This window comes from Leopardus geoffroyi, chromosome A3 (assembly GCF_018350155.1).
Source record: "Leopardus geoffroyi isolate Oge1 chromosome A3, O.geoffroyi_Oge1_pat1.0, whole genome shotgun sequence".
NCBI lineage: Eukaryota > Metazoa > Chordata > Mammalia > Carnivora > Felidae > Leopardus > Leopardus geoffroyi.
In genome coordinates this window covers 85921909-85936581 of record NC_059336.1, presented here as the reverse complement: position 1 = coordinate 85936581, position 14673 = coordinate 85921909, and the positions used below count along the sequence as shown (strand labels likewise).

General features: G+C 40.3%; 1 protein-coding gene across 2 annotated transcripts in view; it reads right to left on the bottom strand.

Annotated features, from left to right (window-relative positions):
- ARHGAP25 (Rho GTPase activating protein 25) overlaps window positions 1-12554 on the bottom strand; it is a 91149-nt gene extending 78595 nt beyond the window's left edge. For both annotated transcript variants that reach the window (XM_045446304.1, XM_045446305.1), the window contains exon 1: window positions 12099-12554. In XM_045446304.1, coding sequence (XP_045302260.1) covers window positions 12099-12159 — 61 coding nt within the window. In that variant the 5' untranslated portion in view covers window positions 12160-12554. The remainder of the gene's footprint in view (window positions 1-12098) is intronic.
- Between the last annotated feature and the right edge of the window lie 2119 nt (window positions 12555-14673).

Genomic DNA, 14673 nt, shown 5'->3' with positions numbered 1-14673 from the left:
CCAAAGTAAGGGAAGTTTGAGGAACTTCTCCAATCACAACAGTGCAGTGACAGTGACATTTCTGCAGCAGGCATTCTGCAGGAAACTTACCAGAAACTTCCCATTAATGCTTCCTGGGAAGTTATAACTCAGGTACTTTCCTGATTTAGGAAAGAAATGGTGAAAGAAAGAAAGAAAGAAAGAAAGAAAGAAAGAAAGAAAGAGAAAAAGAGAGAGAGAGTGAGAGAGAGAGAGAGAGAGAGAGAGAGAAAGAAAGAAAAGGAGGGAGGAAGAAAGAGAAAGAAGAAAGAAAATGGAAAGAAGAAGCTATGTAAACATAATTTATAAAACTTGTATGCATGAAGGAAGGACTCCTCATTTAAAGGCTGGAGAGAGAAGGAGTAAGAAATAAGAAATGACTAGTCAACAACAGCCTAGCTCAGTTGTTGTGGGACAGGGACAGTCACTGGGCAGGAAAGTGGATCAGCAGATGTTTTAAAGACTGTTTGTTTAAAGAAAATACAGAACTTAACTGGACCAAGACAAACAAAACCCTAGCACTGCTGGCTGTGGCTTTCAGCACTGACATGTTAAAAGGAGTTGATATCATATCTATACTGTAGTAATGCCCATGTGGTAATGATTACAACTGATATTTATAAAGCACATACCAATGCTTGCTATTCTGTTAAGGAGTTTACAAAGATCATGTCCTTTAATCCTCACAATAACCGTATTGCTTAGCACTACGATTGTGCCCATTTTACAGATGAAGAAACTGAGGATCGAAGTCACATAGGTAGCAGTTAGTGATGGTGGGATTCACATTTAGGCAGTCTGACTCCAAACCTAGAGTTCTAACTACCGTAATATATATATATATATATATATATATATATATATATACACACACACACACACACACACACACACACACACACACAGCTGGCTCCTTTTATTATAGCTAGTTCTGACTTTGTCAGAAAATTCTTTTTATAATCTTTATAGAGCTGTTTTAAAAATATGAAAATGCAAGGGTGGGTGAGGGGTATTGAGGAGGGCACCTCTTGGGATGAGCACTGGGTGTTGTATGGAAACCAATTTGACAATAAATGTCATATTAAAAAAAATAAAAAATAAAAATATGAAAATGACTCTACAGAGACTTAAAATCTTCATACTGTAACACTTCCTCTTTCACTTTGAAATTCCCAAACCAACAAGGAAGCACACAAATGGTTTGAAAGCCGTAGGCCAGGGCTCGAGCAGTAGAGTATCACCAGCCCCATCTGGAACTAAGATCTGTGTGTGTACATTTTGGGAGTGAGTGGGTAGCATAAGGAGGAAACAAGGAAGTGAAGCAGCTGTCACCTGAGTCAGTCACAGTCCTGGTGACTGACACCTCACAGCTTATGGAGAAAATGTGGTGGCACCAAAGTCGAAAACACTTTTTTTAGAAAGATGGAGGTGTGGGTGAGAGTATGTTATCAGTGTGAGAAGTATAACATCCAGAACGCCCCTTGAAAAGGATCTATCATATAGACGTCAGCAAATAAAGGTTTTATGAATAAATGAATGAATAAATGAATGAATGAGAGAAATGATTGATCCCAATGCACTGAAAATGCCATCATTTTATACAATACCAGGGAAAGAATATAAATGGTCATAGAATTGCATTTTCATTTATAGAATAAAAAACTAATTCTCAGCACTGCCATTCTTTGAACATTCTTTAAAAAATTGTAATGCCCATGTACCCCAATGTTTATAGCAGCACTCTCAACAATAGCCAAATTATGGAAAGAGCCTAAATGTCCATCAACTGATGAATGGATAAAGAAATTGTGGTTTATATACACAATGGAGTACTACATGGCAATGAGAAAGAATGAAATATGGCCCTTTGTAACAACGTGGATGGAACTGGAGAGTGTGATGCTAAGTGAAATAAGCCATACAGAGAAAGACAGATACCATATGTTTTCACTCTTATGTGGATCCTGAGAAACTTAACAGAAACCCATGGGGGAGGGGAAGGAAAAAAAAAAAAAAAGAGGTTAGAGTGGGAGAGAGCCAAAGCATAAGAGACTCTTAAAAACTGAGAACAAACTGAGGGTTGATGGGGGGTGGGAGAGAGGGGAGGGTGGGTGATGGGTATTGAGGAGGGCACCTTCTGGGATGAGCACTGGGTGTTGTATGGAAACCAATTTGACAATAAATTTCATAAAAAAAAAATTGTAATGCCCAGTTACTACTACTAAGTATGAAACATAGGCTATCTGAGGAGTTATGTACTAATATATTGCTTATACTACCCCTTCTTCAAAGACTTAATTGGCTCTTCATTTTCAAGTAGAAAACTCATTTGCAATGAACACATAGATTTATAACAAAGACAAAGGAAAATATAAGTGTGTTAAGTGAATAAGTAAAAGTTGTGATTGAGCTTCAATTTAGCTCTGATCTGAGCTTCCTGGCAGCCAAGACAAAAAGGGAAACACAATAACTTGCACAAATGTGCAGAAAGGAGAAAGCGCACCAGTCCCTCAAAGGAGACAAAGTATTACCAAGCACTGAATTTTCAAAGAATTTTTTCACACAGAGTTTCATATAGGAGTCAATGGCATTGTCCATTCCTTGTTCTCATTTTTACAACACAATCAGGCACAAAATTCATGAAATCATTCCTTGCAGTAAAGATAAAAACTGAGAGTGTAATATTAAAGCATAACTCAGGGAGTCCATTCTGTGAAGGTGCCAAGGTAATGTAGTCCAAGGACAGCCTCTAATTTGATCTGGAGTTGGAAAGAGATTATCTATAAAGAAAGGAAACTTGTGTTTGCTGAACATCTAACATGTTATGTACACAAAACACTTTTTTCCTCTTAATACATGTATTATTATCCTATTTAATAAGTAAGCTACTTGCCCTGGGATTCACTGCAAATTAGCAGAAGGGTTTTAAGGCCAAGCACCCTTTTTTAAAAATGTTTATTTACTTGTTTTTGAGAGAGAGAGAGAGAGAGAGAGAGAGAGAGAGAGAGAGAGAGAGAGCACAGCAGTAGAGGGGCAGAGAGAGAGAGGGAGACTCAGATCCTGGACCCTGCTTCAGAGCCCAGTGTGGGGCTCAAACCCACGAACTGTGAGATCATGACCTGAGCTGAAGTCAGACGCTCAACTGACTGAGCCACCCAGGCACCCCTCAGGCATTTTTTTCTCTACCACACACCCTCCTACCCGCCTACACTCCTATTGAGAAAAGTCAATGAACAATTTATCCTTTAGACAATCTTCTGTCAATGCCACTTTTTACAGGCAATTCAAATTTATTTTCTCCAGGGAGGGCCTAGAACACTGGTGTTGCATTTTTCAGATTAGGACAAATTTCTTTGTTCAAAAACCAAGCCATATGTTGGTGGAGTTGACTCATATATGCAAGTTGAGGAACATTCATTGAACTCATCTAGAAGGAAGTCCACAGTGTCTAAACTATAAGCCTCTCTGTTTAAACAGCTTGAGAAGGGATTATTTTACTCTCCTTCCAGAGATTTGCAGACTTAGAGACTCCTAGAGGGCAAAATGTCTATGCTGTGACCAAAGCATGGGTAGGAACTGGGTGATAGAAAGGGAGTCCTGAGTAGAGAGGGCTTCACGCAGATGCGACAGAGCAGGGAACTGAGAAAGCTAAGACAGGGCTGAGGTCTAGAATAGGAGTGTGAGCGTGCCTGGGGAAGCACAGATAGCCAGGGACAAGTGCGGAGGTGAGCAGGTCCAGATCCTAAAAATCTTGAGTTTAATTCCTTCACCAGGAGGACCCATACAAAATTACAAAGATTTTTTTCTTCTCCAAAGAAACAGAAACTATGTATAGGAAAACCAGCCAGAAAAGAGGGCAAGTGTGGGACTCACTGAAGAAAGCACAGGTCTGTACCTTAAAGAAAAGAATGGCAGTGATGGGGAGAGGTGGCTGGACCAAAATTCCTACTCACAGCCACACTCCTCTGGCCCCTCAGCTGTTCTCATCACAGGACTTGTCTTGGTGTATTGTAATTGTCTCCTTGTCTGTGTCCCATTAGCCTGTAAGCCATGCAGGAGCAGAGAGCAGGACTGTCTTTCTATTTGGCTACCACACCTATGGGTATTATATATATTGGTAAAGTGATTTTTGTTTTTTTAGAAAACTTTCAAGGGAAAAAAAATGTTCAAGGAGAAAAAATGGTGACAAGTAAAGCATAAAACAAGAAATGTAAATTATTTTTCTCTTTTTGTAACTTCCATATCTCAGTTCCTGCCTGGGAACTCTGCAAAATTTACATACCATCCCCTGGATGGAATCCCTCGATTCAGGATTGTCTCCAAGGACCATGGGTGTCCCCTGATGTTGCCCCTTGCTTCTTCACCATTGCCTGTTGGCCTTAATCACTGTGGCCACGGCCAGAGCTGCATTTCAGCTGTTCACACGCTCCCTTCTCTTGCATCCAGTTAGCCAACCATGGTGCTGCTTCATGAGAGATTACACTTCTTTCTTTTCAAATGATCTTGAGTGTGAAGGGTCCATTACCATCAACTTATTCTTCTTGATCATTCCTCCGATCTTTCCAAAACCCCCATTATGCACATTCCTTATTCACAGGACCACACTCCAGCTCTGAAGAGACAGGAGGAGTCACCACATGGTTGCCCCACTAGACACTCTGTGTAGATGCTTTATAAACTGTGAGCCCAACACAGCAGTAGTACCTTGACTGGAAGATACTTTGGGCTGTGTACACCATGCAAGCACCATGGAGTATCTCGTTTTGGATCCATTTTCAAAGAACATGCACCAAGTCACTGAGCTCACCCCTGCCAAACCAAGTATATTTCGGTTCCCAAGCAAAAACAAAGTACAGAATCTAAATCAACCTTGCCTGGCATCTGCAGGGAGGACTTTGTCAATGAGTGTGCGGAAAACAAGATTTTGGCTTCCTGTCACCACTCAAGTCAGTCCTCACTCTGCTGCTGTTTAGAATGACATCAGTCTCTCTTCCCCAAATGGCCAGGAGGCTCTCACTGGGCAACAGGAGGCATGCACTTTGCAGAAAGAATTTAATTTATGCCTAAAGGTAAGTAGATGACAACATAGGACAAATATTTTTACTTGAACAAAGAATAAACGAAGTATGAGGCCTGAGAAGAACACCACTTCATGTCAGTATTCACTGTCTGATGAAGGCATGGCGTTCCCCTTGACTCTGCCTGCACATGTGGGGATCTTTATCCATCAGGGACCAGGATCGTTACCTATCAGGGACCAGGAGCTACCCAGGGAGTACAGAGGCTTCAGCCACAGCAAAATAGACTACGTTTGGTCCCAAACCCAGGCTGATACAGATTAGGACATGGTAAGTTTAGCAATGAATTTTAAAGAGAGTGTTCACCAAAGCTGAATGCCAGCTAGTACAGACAGGCTCACCATGGGCTTCCAACCTGGGAACCAGCATTTATGTGTTCATAGAAAGCAAGAAATATGCTCAAGCGGGCTTCCCCAGTCACTTTGGGACCATGTAGCTCTTCCAGGAAAACCCTCTATCCTGAGTCTAGAAGTGCAGGAAGTCTACAGACGGCCAAAGAGCACATGTCACCTGTAAGACCTTATGCCAACATGCTTGACCAAGTACTATGGAATTTGTTTCATCTTTAAGTATTTTTAATAGCATAGTTAATACTTATTCATTATAGGAAGCCTGGAAAATATTTATAAGATAATAAATCAATTCCTATCAAAATACCAACAGTATTTTTTCACAGACCTAGAACAAAGAATCCCAAAATTTGTTCAGAACCACAAAAGACCCTGAATAGCCAAAGCAATCCTGGAAAAAAAAAAAAAAAAAGCAAAGTTGGAGGCATCACAATTCCAGACTTCAAGTTATACTACAAAGTTATACTTCAAGTTATACTACAAGTTATACTTCAAGTATACTTCAAGTTATACTACAAAGCTATAGTGATCAAAACAGTATGATACTGGCACAACAATGGACACAAAGGTCTTATAGAATAATATAATAGAATTATATTATTATAATTCTATAATTATTATAGAATAAAATAATATAGAATTATTATTATAGAATAACAGAATAAAAAACTCAAAAGTAAGCCCATAATTATATGGTCAATTAATCTTCAACAAAGCAGGAAAGAATATCCAATGGAAAAAAGACGGACTCTTCAACAAATAGTGTTGGGAAAACTGGACAGCAGCATGCAAAAGAAAGCAACTGGACCACTTTCTCATAGCATAAAATAAAATAAAATAAATTCAAAATGGATTAAATACCTAAATATGAGACCTTAAACCATAAAAATCCTGGAAGAGAACATAGGCAGTAACCTCTTTGACATCAGCTGTAGAAACTTCTTTCTAGATATGTCTCCTGAGGCAAGGGAAACAAAAGTAGAAATAAACTATTGAGACTACATCAAAATAAAAATCTGCACAGTGAAGGAAACAATCAACAAAACCAAAGGCAACCTACAGAATGGGAGATATATACAAATGACATATCTCATAAAGGATTAGTATCCGAAATATATAAATAACAGATACAACTCAAAACACAAAAAACAAATAATCCAATTTTAAAATGGGCAGAAGACATGAACAGACAATTTTCCAAAAAAGACATACAGATTGCAAACAGACACATGAAAAGATGCTCAACATCAATCATCATCAGGGAAATATACATCAAAACTACAATGAGGTATCACCTCACATCTGTCAGAATGGCTAAAATCAATAACACAGGAAACAACAGGTGTTGGTGAGGATGTGAAGAAAAAGTAAACCTGGCTCTCTGTTGGTGGAAATGCTAACTGGTACAACCACTGTGGAAGTATGGAGTTTCCTCAAAAAGTTAAAAATAGAACTCCCTTATGATCCAGCAATTGCACTACTGAGTATTTACCCAAAGAATACAAGAACACTAATTCACGGGGATATATGCACTCCGATGTTTATAGCAGCATTATCTACAATAGCCAAGATATGGAAGCAACCCAAATGTCCATCAATTGATGAATGGATAAAGAAGAAAAGAAGTGGCATGCATATATATATATATATATATATATATATATATATATATATAATTCAGCCATAAAACAGAGTGAAATCTTGCCATTTGCAACAAGATAGATGGAGCTAGAGAGTATAATGCTGAGCAAAATAAGTCAGTCAGAGAAAGACAAATACCATATGATTTCACTCATATGTGGAATGTAAGAAACCAAACAAACAAGCAACGGGAAAAAATAAGACAGAGAGATACAAACTAAGAAACAGACTTTTAACTATAAAGAACAAACTGATGGTTACCATAGGAGACAGGGGTGGGGGGTATGGGTGAAAGAGGTGATGGGGATTAAGGAGTGCACAAAAAAAGTAATAATAATATATATGTGTGGTCAGTATATCTTACCCATACATCCTTCACCCATAGTTAACTACTACTAATAAATTGTGTACATCCTTCTGGATATTTGAGGGCTTATATACATGTCTATTTCTTTGTTCATTTTCTATACAATAATAAAATTAACTCTTATGTATCTACCAGCGTTGTTAGGTACCTTTGAAGCTCCCCAAATGGATTTCCCTTATTTTCCCTCTGGAAGTAACCATCACTCTGACTTTATTAGTCAACTCCTTCGCTTTTCCTTACAGTGTTGCCAGACACAGATATTATTCTTTAACCTTAATATAAATAACTCCCATTCTGCTCTTCTGTGAATTTTCTTTTCCACCAAATATTAAGTTTTTGCTATTCAATCTCATTTCACTATATAATAAAAATACTACAGTTTAATTTTCCATCTATTATTGATGGGCATTTGGGTTGCCTCCTGTCCCCTATTATTACAGGCAATATACTAGGGAATGTACGTACATCTATTCTTATTTATAAGCACAATAGTTTCTCTGATTTCCATGCACAATAGCTTTTCCAGGGGATCATCTCGGTGGTGGTGAAATGGCTGCTTCCAAGGGTTTACACATCATCAATTTCACTAAGACACGCCGAATTGTTTTTCAAAAAGGCTTGTACCTTCAGTGTAGGAGAGCTGCTATTGTTCCATGTGTTCAAGAAGACTTGATATTGTCAGACTTTCCTTTTAGCCAATGTGGTGGGTGAGAACTAATTTGTTGAGCTTCTAACTTACATTTCCTGATTATTGTGATTAAGCATATTTCCATATATTCACTGGTGGCATTATCCCTATTCTGTAAAATTCCTATTCCTGTTGTTTATTTTCTTTTATCATTTTTATTAGTTCATAGGACTGTTTTATATATTAATTCTATCCCTGTGTATCTGTGGCTGTATCAATGCCTCTATCTAAAAGTATACTTTCAACTCTGACTTCTTTTAACAAGAAAAATAACCTCCACTGCATAAAGCCTTAGGTCTTATGAATTGGTCTAGTTACAGAGGTCTTTTTTTTTTACACTTATTTATTTTGGGGAGACAAAGCACAAGTGTGGGAGGGGCAGAAAGATAAAGAGACACAGAATCTGAAGCAGACTCCAGGCTCTGAGCTGTCACCACAGAATCCGAACTCATAAACCATGAGATCATAACCTGAGCTGAAGTCGGAGCTTAACCAACTGAGCCACCCAGGCACCCCCACTTATGGAGGTCTTAAGGACTAAATGTTTTCATTCCCTTTACTCTGATTTTCTAAAGGGCCAAACGAGACAAACCATATCAGACAAATAATGATTTACCAAATAGAAAAAAAATCAAGTGGGGAAAAGGAACCCCACTATTGTCATTATTCATTTTACTACTTGGGAGACTAGAATAATGACATTTTGTTTCTGAATAGTTTTTTTCCAACATTAAATTCAGGGGGAGAAAAATTTTAAAACAACCGCTAGTCCACAATTCCTGTCATTATGTGTCTCAGCTCCAAAAGCTCTCTAGGTTCTGTTTCCTGTTTGGACTTGGAGGACCTGAAAACAAGATAAGGTGTATCTGAGCCAGATGCAATATGGGCTGTCCTGAAATTCACAGGTGATCTTCCAATGAAACGCTCCCAACCCACAGGGCAGAAGGGGGCTTTCCCTGGATGGTCAATACCCTTTTACATGCTGGGCACGCTGGATGTGCCAGACCCTCAGACAGTGTGAGAGAGAAGATGCTAAGCCCTGCAACCCACCCTCTGAAGCTCACGATTCAATGAGAAAGACAAATATGTGGAAAGTAGAATATTTGAGTAACAGTGCATGAATGCAGTGGAAGGTTCTCATGAGTTTCATTGTTGAACTAAATGGAAGATGACAAAGGATCAAAGAAATGTATGCTCTGGGCTCCACCTCAAGTCAAATATGTTTGCTTTTCATTCCCCTTTCTTCCAGGGGTGGTCCACCAAGATCACCAGGTGAGATGCGGCTTGGCCTGGGTCACATTCTCCCAGCCCTGTCAGGCCCCTGGTGGTGATCCTTGGACCAGCTCTGCCAGCCAGTGCCCCTCTCCACCTCAGCTCTCTGAGTTGAAAATGCGGTGGAGAGCCCCTCCCCCACTCTCAGAGACTTTCACTTTCACTCTGGCCCTGGCTCAGCACTCACGAGAATTAGAGGAAACTGGAAACACAGCTGGCCAAAAAGAAATAGCTGGGACCCCCTCCTGGGCCACATTCATGTGTCAGAGCCTTGCTATTTCCCCAAGCAAGTGCTGGTCCTCATATCCTCCTTATGCTAATGCTTATCCCCCTGAAGTTATATCTTAGGAAAATTCTCTCTAAAATTGACCTAGGCAGTGAATCATGAGGTAATACTTGGGTTCCACCCTTTGATGATCATCCACTCCAGTGGTTCTCAACCAGGGCAGATGTCTCTCCCCAGACATCTGGCAATGTCTGGGGACATTTTTGGTTGTCATAACTGGTGGTAGTAGAAGAATACTGCCATCTTCTAATGGGTAGAGGCCAAGGCTGCTGGCTAACATCCTACGATGCACAGGAGAGCCCCCATCAGTAAGAATGATCCAGTCCAAAATATCAATCTTACCCAAGTTGAGAAACCCTGATCTACTCCTGACTACCCAGATCGGTCACTGACTTCACTGACACTGCTGCATGTTCCACACGTCGTCTTAATAGCTATGGGATTCTTTGATATACTGTTAAGCTAATTCTTACAGTTGCCCCTGGACACAGGATGCTGGTGAGCGGACCAGTGGTCCTGTGGCTGAGTCAGTGACTCTCTCTCCTGGGAGAACTCAGCTTATGATCTGAATCCTTATCAATGTGACACTCATGAAAGCTATTCTCACTGCGGTCTAATCTCTTAGGGTGACAAACTTGTAAATGGCATGGATAATGAGAAGGGCTTCTTAATATTTATGTAATTATGTGATTATTTTTTTTCATTAAATAATTATTATTTTTTCATTAAATAACACTAAATAATATCATCTGCTTACAGTCAGTCATTCACTCAGTCAACAAGTGCTTATTGTGTGCCCACTAGGACCAGACACTGTGCTCTATGTTGGATGAATGGTAGCTCTTCCAGTCTACTAACTTAGACCACAGCCCCTGGAGCAGGACTTCTTCATCGGGTGTGATGGAGTGGTGGGTTCTTGTTAAATTGCAAGTGTATGAGCCTCCCTCCAGATATTCTGATTTCACAAGTTAGGATAATGCCCAGGACCCGGCATTTTTAGCAAGCACTTGAGGTGACCGTGATTGAATAAACATAGGTAGAAACCATGAAATCTACCCAATCTAATCCCAGGTCTGAGAATATGCAGATGTATACTCTAATGTGGTAATTTCCTCTGTCCCTGAAGAAAAAATTATTTGACCATTTAATCAATTAGTCATTTAGTTATTAACTAATCTCATGTTTCCTACTTTTAAACAGAGGGAGAATAAGACCCGTTAAAACACAGAAGGTGAGATGGTAGAATGACCCCTTGTTAATAGAAGCAAGACACTTACAAGGGAACAAAATCATAGAAGTTTTACTTCTAAAAACTAATTTTTATGCCATACGATAACATGAACATTTGCCCACAGTTATCAACAGTAATTAGGATAAAAATTTCTTGCTTATTGATGTATTCTCAGAATCAACCTCAGCTTGCAATAGTTCCTGGCTTCATTAGGGACCACTAATTCCTTCCTAGACACCAACATTAATGGCTTCTCTGATTACCCTCAATTTTCTTTCAAATCTCTTCTCAGACCTATATCTTTAACCCTTCATTATGTAACTTTGCATTGGACCGCTTATTTTAGTAACATATCAACCACCACTAGAAGACCAAATCTAAACCTTGCTCCAAGCAAAACTTTTCCAACCCACAAGAAACACCTCCCCACATATTTAATGTCAAGGAAGTTAGCTCACTGTGCAGGTGTGAGTATGAAAGACAGGGAAATCACTTTCAGCCCACTGCTCTGCCCTAAATTATTGTGATCGATTAAGAATAATTAATAATAAAAGAAACCCATATAAAGAAACTCATGATGACAATTATATAGCAGTGTAAAATCAATGTGTCACTCTCATCATTAATAAGAAGACGTATAGATTAAAGGCCAGAATATCTCAGAAAACATGCCAGCATCCCTTAAGATAATTAATCTACAATACATCTCTCTTTTTTCTCAACTTCACTAAGAATTCTGTTCCATTCTGTCCCTTTAACCAAAAGTGTCTTTATTCCACCTTCGGATGTCTCTGTGTTCCAGCCCAGTCTCCACTGTTTGCTTTTTGCTCATTTTGCCTCACAAAGCAGAACACCCTGAGTTTGTTCACAGCTCAAGCAGTGAAGTTTTATGTGTGATCTGTAGCCTTAGCCCATCTCAAGTACACCATCTGTAGCCTCAGCCCTCGGGGGGGCTCCATTCCAACACCACCTCCAAACAGAAAAGAACCCCCTCCTGGTGCTTGGGAACTTTGAGCCAACACATCCGTTTGAATGCAAATTTTCCCCAAACTCAGATTTGCTGAGAGATCCATTTCTAAGTAGATTAAGCTCCCTGCCCACCAACATGCAAATGGCGAGTGCTCACATATAAGAACCACGAGGGCAACAAAAAGATAGTGACCATACCTATTTTCCCGGCCTCCACTTTCAGGTTGAAATCCCAGTTTCTTGGCAACTTCAGGGACATTTTGTTCCCAGTTCTGGTGAGTAGCTGCTTGAAGGGACAAGTCTGTCTCGATTCCCGCCCTTCTTGCCTTTTCGATCTTTCCTTCTAGCTTTTGTGGGCGTGTTCCCCGTTATGATGTCTTCACAAGCAAGCTTGGGTTTGAAGTTGATTTGCCAACGTGTGTCCTCCTTTCTTTCAGAGGAAAGGTCCATCCATCTGTCACTTGGGAAGGGCCCCCAAGTCCCCCCAAGGCTCCCCAAGGCCCCAATAGTCCCACAGGGGCTGGTACTTCCTGAAGTGTGCACTTGGCTTTTTCTGCTTTCAGCTTTACCAGAAATATCCCAGCTGATACTTCACTCTGCCTCATGGGAAGCAGAGCTCCTGTTCAAAAGAATCTCAGGCCTCACTGAGGCGAAGTAGTGGTAAACAACTGCTGCCTCTCAGCTTTTTTTTTTTTTTTTAACTGTCTGCTTCCTTGCATTTGAGGAAGTGGGTGGCCGTTCAGTGTAGATGGTGCATTATGAGCACACTTTCTTGAGAAAATGGTTTTTGGAAATGCTTATATGAGCAGAATGAGTGTTCTTGTGATATAAATAAGGCTATTTGGTGAAAAGAAAAATGCAAAATTCCAAGACTCCCACCATATACCTCTAAGTCCTCCTCCTAACTGAGCAGATTAAGTGTCTAAAAATGGTCCATGAGACAGCTTGCATCCCCCCCCCCACCGCGCCCCAAGTCTCCTTCTTTTAAATTCTCCCTGCTCTAAGGACTAAATAGTAAGTTCTCCACCTGCTCGGGGTAAAGACTCACGCAGAAAATGTTCTGATGTACTTAGCTAATAAGTTAGTTTTGCTGGTAGACCCACTCACATGTTATAATGGTTCTTTGCCATTGTGTATAGAGTATGGGTTTAAGACTCAGACTAACATGGGTTCAAAATGCAGATCTTCCACTTTCTAGCTCTGTAGCTTTTAACAAACAACTGACTCTCTGGGCCTCGTCTTCAAGCAGTGAAATGAGGTTGATAACAACCATGACTGCAGAGAGTTGTGAAGGCATCTAGCACAGAGCTTGACACATAGTGGTTGTACCACAAATGTTAATTCAACCTTTATTTCACTTACTTCAGTTTTGTGAAAGGCTTTCTTATGTTTAACTGGGTCAGTTTAATCTAGTGATTAAGTATTTGAGTCCAGAGCCAGACTGCCTGTGCTCAAATCCTGTGTGACTTTCCTGATGTGTGACTTTGGACAAGTTTCTTGATCACTCTGTGTTTCAATTTCCTCATCTGTAAATGAGGCAAATAATAGGCCTTACATCACATGTCAGTTGTAGGGCTTTGTCAGATAGTAGGTAAAAATGCTCACAAGGGTCACTGCTAGCCAGCACACAAGCTATACATCCTTGGTCCATTCATTCCTCAACCCTCCTGGATAACTCTGTCATATTTTCTTCTTTGCCTCCCATATGCTCATTCTCTGTTGATGACCTGACTTCCTGTTTTATTGAGAAAGTCGATACGACTGGAAGAGAATGTCTGCAAGCTCACACTACTATATCTGACTAAGTCCTGCATGTAAGCCCACACACTCAACCTTCTCCTAGTTACAATGGATGAACCATGTTATCACTCCTTCATCTTTACTGAATCAATTCCTTCTCTCTCGGATCATTCCCAGCAGCATTTAAACTTGTTTTAAAAAATATTTCCTGACTCCACTTCTTCCTTTGGCTACAACTCCATTTCTTTCTTTCATTTTTTTAAGCAAAGCTTTAGTAAGAATTGTCTATACTTGCAAATGCCTGTCCTATTATTCTCTCCTGAATCCCTTCTGTTGATGTTTTCGCCCTCAGGATCCCACAGAATATAGTCTTATTGAGGACGTTGACAACCTCTCTGTCACTAAATGCACTGTGAATTCTGCATGTCAGCTCAGTGCCCTACCAGCAGCTTTGGACACATTGATCACTGTCTCCAACTCTGAGCCCTCTCTCCAGTTGGCTCCCAGAACCCCTCATTGGCCTGGTTGTCTGCCTGCCTTTCCAGCTACTCCATCTCTGTTTCCTTGCTAGTTCCTTCTCATCTCTCTGACCACTAAATATTAGAGGAAACCAAGACTCACCCAGTGGACTTCTTTTCTATCCATATTCACACTTTGGTGAGTTCACTTGTCCCAAGATTTTAAATGCCATGTATATGTTGATCATGCCAGTGTAGATTTTCAGCCCAGACCACCCCCAAACTCCAAATCATACACATCTCCGCTCAGATATCTAACAACATCTCATACTGGACATACATGTCCAAAACTTATATTCAGGGGGACCAAGCTGAAGGAGCAGGGGTGACCTCAGGCATATTCTCATTGTGAATGAAAGGAGCCTTCAGAGGGAAGAACCACATAAACATAGTTTAAGGCTCTGCTTGCATCACATCTGCTCACATTCCAGTGGCCAACACACATCACGTGGCCAAGTCCAAAGGCAGTGTGGCAGGAAGTACACACAGCCCTGAGGTGGTGGGGGAGGGAAGAG